Genomic DNA, 8,277 nt, shown 5'->3' on the forward strand with positions numbered 1-8,277 from the left:
CAGAACGAATAATACCCTACAAGAGTGGCTTATGTGATGTTTTATGTAATTTACATGACTCATATGATATTCATGAGTAACAAGTGTTAAAATATATTCAGAATAAGAGCTCAAGAGGATCAAAGAAGGTGGTAGGTTGGTTGAGAGGAAGAAAATATATTGAACACAGATAAGATACTCCTGCAGGGATAAGGTAAAAAAAGTCCTACATTAATTAGTCCGAGATGAGCAAGTGAGTGGAAGAAGAGAAGAAGAAAGTGGCATCCAACCAACACCCCCCCACGGTGGACCCCACACCAACACGCCCCTCTCTTTGCTGTCACTCCTCTCTACTCCTCTCCTCCTTTAAAACCAATCTCTACTCTCCCTCTCCCTCTTCTTCTTCAGGAAAGAGAGGAGCTCGTTCCCTTTCCAGCACACAGCAATGGCTCCATCACCAGATACAATCAAGATTGAGCGCTACAACAGCTACCTCCGCCGTGTAAACAGCGTGAAGATAATGGCGGCGGCCTCCTCCAAGCTCCTCTTCAGAACCACTCTCCTCACCACCGTCGTCCTCGTCGTCCTCTTCACTGTCAATTACCCACCTCTCTCGTCCTCTTCAACCCCAACCCAAACCTCACCATTCTACAATTCTCACCGTAGCCTTCTCTCCTCCTACACCTCTACCAAGAATTCCGGCGCTGCGTGGGAGAAGCAGGTACGATAAAAAAAAATCACCTTTTTAAGCCCTCCTACAATTACAATCGGCCCCCATAGTTTTTAAAGTTTTGCATTCCAACTTGGTTTTTCAAACAATTTCAATTTAGCATTTACAAATTAGAAGCTTATTTTCATTCAGCTCATTTGAAATTCATAGCCAGTTTACAAGTCAATATCGTCTGTCTTGTCTGAGAAAATTTTTCTGGATCTGCCACTGCAGGTCAGGACTTCTGCTGCACCCCGTAGGCATCATGGCATGTCGGTGCTTGTAACGGGGGCGGCGGGGTTTGTAGGGACCCACTGCTCACTGGCGTTGAAGAAACGAGGGGATGGGGTCGTGGGGCTTGATAACTTCAACTCATACTATGATCCGTCGCTAAAGAGGGATCGGCAGGCGATGCTTGGGAGGCATGGGGTGATGGTGGTGGATGGGGATATCAATGATGGGCCGTTGCTGGTGAAGCTTTTCGATGTTGCCGCGTTTACCCATGTCCTTCATCTTGCTGCTCAGGTATTCATTCATTCAGTACACCTTGCCCTGTTTTGTTGAAATAAGTTTCAAAATGAAAAAAAAAATGTGCAAAAAAGAAAATATTCTGCTTGTTTGTGCTCTATCCTACGAGATATCGGTATGGTTAGTAAATTCAATGCAAACTGGGATTCACATTACAATAAATAGGTTAGAGGTAATTGCTGGATTTAATAAATGACAGTGATTTTTGACACAGGTATTGTTTAATATGAAAATTCTGGTGTCACTGATTTCTTGACGTTTTAATTTGCTTTAATTGTTGGCGATCTCTCTGTTTTCTTGATGATTTTCGGATTCAATGAATTTAAGTAAGTTTCAAACGTTACGGTTAGTTGTTTTATACAAAAATTAAATCTACTTATTTTCAATCTGTTCTACAGATAATCAGTATGATTTATTAAACTTAATGGCAATCCCCTCACCTGTTTTTGTTAAAATTTCTAAATGTTCCATTATGAACTAGCAAAACATTATGATTGATTGAACGACCGTAATTCTTTCTTGTAAATAGACTAGTGATAAATTATTGAAATCGATAAATGATATTGATTTTTGACAAAACAATTCATAATCCATGTACATGTTCTGTATATCACTATCTCTGTACACTGTACATAAAATTGTAGTTATGTTTCTAAAACTACTATGTATTGTTTATTAGTACTACTAATAGCTTTGGATCCAATTCCGATTATAATAATCATATCTTGTAATTTAGTTTAGAATGTGCTGTAAAAACTAAATTTTTTTTACCCTCCTGCATCTAAAAGGCCGGAGTTCGCTATGCAATGAAGAACCCCCAATCCTACGTCGCATCCAACATCGCGGGCCTCGTTAACCTCTTCGAAATCGCAGCAAAAACTGCAAACCCGCAACCCGCAATTGTATGGGCCTCCTCCTCCTCCGTCTACGGCCTCAACACCGAAAGCCCCTTCTCGGAGCTCCACCGAACTGACCAACCCCTCTCTACGCTGCCACCAAAAAGGCCGGCGAAGAAATCGCCCACACATACAACCACATCTACGGCCTCTCCATAACAGGCCTCCGCTTCTTCACCGTTTTCGGGCCGTGGGGCAGGCCTGACATGGCCTACTTCAGCTTCACCAAGGACATCCTCAACGGAAAACCGATAACGGTGTTCCAGACGCAGGACGGGAAAGAAGTCGCCCGCGACTTCACCTACATTGACGACGTGGTAAAGGGTTGTCTCGGGTCGTTGGATACTGCAGAGAAAAGCACGGGGAGCGGAGGGAAGAAGAGGGGGCCGGCACAGCTGAGGGTGTACAATTTGGGGAACACGTCGCCGGTGCCAGTAGGTAAATTGGTGGGCATATTGGAGGGATTGTTGGGAGTGAAGGCAAAGAAGAATATCGTCAAGATGCCTAGAAACGGAGATGTGCCGTTCACACATGCCAATGTGAGCCTGGCGGCGCATGATTTGGGGTACCAACCGAGGACGGATTTGGCGACGGGATTACGGAAGTTTGTGAAGTGGTATGTTGGTTATTACGGGATTAAGTCGCCGATGAAGGGTGGGGGGTTGAAAGAGTAGCAGAGGTGGGGGGTAGGTGGGTGGATGTTGCGTGTAAAAATGAGTGCGCGTTAAGTTAAAATGTGAATCTTACAGTTGGTGTTTTGTTCTAAATGTTCAAATTTGTAGTATATGTTATGATGATAATGATGGTGGTGATGATGAAGCAAGTGTATTTATTTAATCATAGGATAAGAGAAGAGAATAAGGTAACACGTAGAAGGGTGGGAAGAGAATAAGGTCTCTCTTTAGGATTTTTTTTGGTATTTATATTTATTTATGTACTTTTTTATCAATGTCTGTGGAATGTTTTCTTTTCTTTGTACCGAAGGAATTGTTATAAAAGAAAGAGAGTTTTGCTGTGGGGATGTAAATCCTTGCAGTTTCTTTATCAAGATGCATTGGTTATTGTTAGAATTAATATAAAATTATAATCCTCAAATCTCAACATAATTTCGGAGTTTTAATTTGTGTAATGATTAGAGGATTTAATTTAAGATTGTATTAGAGCAACACAAATTTTAAATCTTACTGCCAACAAATTTAATATGGATTTTAAAAAATAATTACTGCTAGGTGAGTCCATGTTTTCAACCGATAAAAAAGGCTCTCAACTTGTGGGGGTGTGTTAGAATTAATATAAATCTACAATCCTTTAGAGTCTTGGTCGTATGTTATAATTAATATAAAACTATAATACTCGACCACACCATAACTCTAGAGTTTTGATCTTAGATGACTTAATTTAAGAGTTATTCTAATTTTGTTCTAAGTTGGTTAAATAGTAGTTACTGTTTAACAACAAAATTCTAATAACAATATATACTTGAATAGTTAATAGGATCAGGAAGCAATTAGTACTAACACACTAAGAACAATAATTGAAGCACCGGAATATGATTAAAGGGATGAAATCTAAAGCAATTCAAGTTTAGCTGTTAAGCTTGCTGTGTTAATTATAATGCTTCATGTATGTAAATAAGAAAAATAGGGGCAGCATAATTTAAGAAATCAATAATAATGAAATCTGAAATCTATGTCATCACAGGGGGGAAAAAGTAGCATAGCTAAGCATCTAAGTAACATATCATACATTATATAAAGACATCCTTGCCAAAGCAAAGTTCATAACGTGTAAAGTACTAAAATAAAATAAACGTATCAAGCTAAAACAATGTTTTGGATGCCCAAAAACAAGCACAAAGATATAAGAAGAGATAAAGTGCAGATAACATCATATTCTCTCTCTTTTATTTATACTCTATAACACAAATTCATTAGACAAACAAAGTGAAAGATAGCATATCTTTATTTTCAAACTCTGTTTTAAATGTATATCCTAGCTTTGGAGATGTTTGTGGAACTATGATGTAGGTATATATTTATCCTATAATAATTCCATCAGAAAGGAGCTTTCTTGGATCTGAAGCATTTATCATTTGCTAATGCAATTGGTATATTGTGCCGTGCGTAAGTTTCTAGAGACAGAGTTTGAGAGGACCTTGTTCCTCTGTTGAATCTAAAATTGTTGTTCCTAGCCATGGCCAACTCAAGAATGCACCAATAATAGAGAATTTGTGAAGAAAATTGTGAGGATTGAGAGAATAAGAACAGAAGAGGGACTGAATATGAAAATTAAGAAGAGGAGAACAATTCTTATTCCTTCCTCCTATTTTCAGTATTACAACTTCTCTTTTATATCTCCCCGATACAGTTTTCCTCACTGATTCCCTTACAGGTTACATGTGCACGTGCACAAACAGTAAAACAACTACAAACAGAATTAACCAACTAACAACTAACTAACAACTTATAACTGTCTAACTGAACTCTACATTCTCTTATCATAAGCACATGCTATGGTGCCTTTGCACATTACCCCTTCATCCATATAGATTCAGCTTCAGCTCCTCAGTCATGCCTGTGCACAATCAGCTTCAGCTCCTCTATTTGACTGTAGTTCCTGACACCTGACAATTCCCCCCGCTTAAATTTGACCTTGCCTCAAGGTCAAAAGCAGGAAAACGCTTAACCAAGTCCCAGTATGATTCCCAAGTAGAGTCTAATGCAGAGCGCTGCTTCCATTTAATTAAAACCTGGGATATCAAGTGATTACCCTTTACAATAGACCTTATGTCTAAAATGTGCTCAGGTTCATCAACAATCTCTGAGGTATAACTAGGGAAATCATCTTGTAAGACAATGCCAGTGCCCACTTTCTTTTTCAACTGAGATACATGGAAAACTGGATGGATATGAGATTGTGCTGGTAAATCCAGCTTGTAGGCAACTTCCCCTATCTTCTCCAAAATTCTATAGGGACCATAGTATTTGGGAGATAGTTTGTGAGGCTTACTAGAAGAAACACTAATTTGTCTATAAGGTTGGAGTTTGAGAAAAACCCAATCACCCACAGCAAAAGTTCTGTAACTCCTATGTGTATCAGCAAAACGTTTCATATTTTCCATAGCACTTTTCAAACTGTCCTTCTGGAATTTCAGAGCTATATCTCTTTGTTAGACCCTATAAGGGGGGGTGATTAGGGTCTTATGCTAATCTAATCTGATTAAATGCCAATTAAAACTAATTAACAAATATATTCTTGCAAGATAGATATACAAAGAGTTATGTGCAAGAATATGCAATATACACAAGGTGATATATCCTATATGATAGAAATATATGCAAGGATATATAAACAATAAGATATATCCTAACAAAGAGATATAGATAATGTATGTGCAAGGATATAAAACTAACAAGAGGGGTAAACAAATTAACTACAAATGTGATATGGCAAAATGATCAACAAGCAATACACAATGGCGATGTAAGATATGAATATGAAAACAAGTGCGCCAATGCAATCACAAACAAAGGATATGTTTACGAGGTTCGGTCCGCACGACCTACGTCCCCGCTCCTCACCTCGAGGAGATCTCCACTATCACAACCGGGTTTTCTACGTTCACCCGAACAACGTTTACACCTCACAATACAATCACTATGCAATCACACCTCACACACTAAGTGTTGGTCCTAGCCCGTGTCCTCCTCCTCAAGTGCTCGGTTACAACCTCTCCCTAGGCACGTCAACCGACGCCACTCCTCTTGGATTCGACCCCGTCTCTCACCACACACTTCTCTCGGTGTACAAGTGTATTACAAGTGAATCCTCACAATTAGGCACAATATGATAAATAATTGTTCTCTCTAACAAGGTGAGAACTTAATTAAGCACAACTCTTAGTCACAAACCCACAATCCCAAATTATACTATGAATGTAAATACAATAAGCTCAATAGGTTGTGTGTGAACAAAGAGATAAAATAATATAAACTCAATATGAAATCTAGCTTATGAAATTAAGAACAAACTTATAAAATACTAGAATCGAGTTTAAGAAAACTTCTCTATAGATGACAAGAGAGAGGGAGAAGAATGAATGCTCAAACACCAAGGATGATCTCCACTTGCTCTTGTGAAATTTGCTCCACAAACCAAACTCTTGTAAATGCTTAAAAGCTTTTTAAACAAACACTAAACCCTCGGATATGACAGAAAACTGAAAACTGTTTTTCTGATTTTAAAACGCTGTTTAAAAATATCAAATAAATTCCAAAAAATATAAAACTTTGGGGAATGATTGTAGACATGATAATAAACATGCTACAGTACAAAATGTAAAATATAATCATTTTGCAAGGAGGTCCAAAACACGAAAATATAAACACATGAGTTTTGTCATTTTAGCTAAACCATGTTTTGAAACAATACAAAATGATTTTATAGACTTAATAGAAGATGTAAACTATTGTTATGAAGTCTATAAATAATGAATATAGTATTTTATCAAAATACACATATAATACACTAAAACATGATTTCATGGAACTAAATAAAATTGATATTGATGAAGTCATATAAATGTATTAAGTATGAAACAAAAGTATGTTTTCCAATTGTATTCAATTGTTTCATAGTAAAACGTGAAAACTATTAAACCAAAACATATATGTATATATATAACTATATATATACATGAAAACCAATAAATGTGTGTGTGTGTATGATATTGAGCTTAAAGTACCAACACACATAATATAAACTCCTAAACTAAATTACCCAAGCAATCTTGATCTTCAACGAAGCTCTATCTTGGTACACTTGCGGATGAAGCTTGAACTTGATCTTTAACTTGAATTGTATAGACTTCAACCCGACATTCCTCCAACCTCCTTTGGATATCATCGTTGAAGCGCTATTCCATCCATCCTCCAACAACGTTGTTTGTCTACAAAACATAGGAATACACAAACACTAGACAAACAATATTAGTAGTAAATTGTTTGTAAATCATCATCAAAACAAGAAGGCCAACACTCTTGAGAATAAAACCTCATCAACTGCTTCCACTCGACAGCTCTTAGGGACATAGGAGAGTAAAGAAGGAGGTTGTCTCCCATATACCACCTCAAAAGGAGTAGTTTGTGTAGAACTTTTCCAAGTGGTGTTATACCAAAATTCAGCCAATGTTAACCATTTACTCCATTCACTAGGTTTGTGACAGCAAAAGCACCTCAAATTATTCTCCAAATGCTTGTTAGTAATCTCAGTTTGACCATCTGTCTGAGGATGATAGGCGGAGCTGAATTTTAATTGGCTTCCTTGCAACTTGAACAATTCTTTCTAGAATAAACTAGTAAACAATGGGTCTCGATCACTTACAATTGATTTGGGTATGCCATGTAATCTGAAAATCCCTTCAAAAAACACCTGAGCCACTGTCTGAGCAGTGTAAGGATAGGAAAGTGCAAAGAAATGAGCATATTTGGATAGTCTATCAACAACAACAAGGATGGCAGATTTATTTCCACTCTTAGTCAAATGTGTGATAAAATCCATAGATATATCCTCCCATACAAAATCTGGTATAGGGAGAGATTGTAAAAGCCCTGGGGATGCCACGTTCTCTCCTTTAGATCTCTGGCAAATATCACAAGCTTGTACATAAGCCTGTACATCTTTTTTCATTCCCTTCCAGTAGAAGACTCTTCTCAATCGATGCAAAGTTCTAGTGATCCCAGAGTGTCCTGCAACAGGGCTATCATGATGCTCCTTAAGTAGAATTGTTTTCATGTCTTGAGCATTAGGACTAATCAAGAGTTTGCTCTTATAGTAGTACAGTCCTGCTTTTTTGCAGTATGTGTCAGGTTCTAACCCCCCTTGTAATAATTTTGCATCCAAGTCTGTAAAGAATTGATCCATAGAGTACATTTGTCTAATTTTTTCCAACCACTCATTGTTAATGGTAGAAATAGCTGATGTTGCAATAACCAAGCCTTGTGTGTCCTCTACATCTTCATGAATTCTAGATAACCCATCAGCAACTTTGTTCAACCTTCCAGGCTTATTCTCTACTGTATAATCATATCCATGTAATTTGGCAAGCCATTTATTTTGTATAACTGTATGAATTCTTTGCTCAAGCAGATACTTAAGGCTTTGATG

At 37.6% G+C, this 8,277-nt stretch overlaps 1 protein-coding gene across 1 annotated transcript; it reads left to right on the forward strand.

The window, feature by feature from the left end:
- On the forward strand, positions 359-3,139 carry LOC109824007 (UDP-glucuronate 4-epimerase 6-like). The gene is given in 4 exon segments (XM_020390506.1): positions 359-700; positions 923-1,213; positions 2,005-2,194; positions 2,197-3,139. Coding segments are annotated over 4 exon segments (1,347 nt in total). The 5' UTR covers positions 359-424; the 3' UTR covers positions 2,787-3,139.

Source organism: Asparagus officinalis, chromosome 9, assembly GCF_001876935.1.
Source record: "Asparagus officinalis chromosome 9, Aspof.V1, whole genome shotgun sequence".
In the NCBI taxonomy this organism is placed as follows: domain Eukaryota; kingdom Viridiplantae; phylum Streptophyta; class Magnoliopsida; order Asparagales; family Asparagaceae; genus Asparagus; species Asparagus officinalis.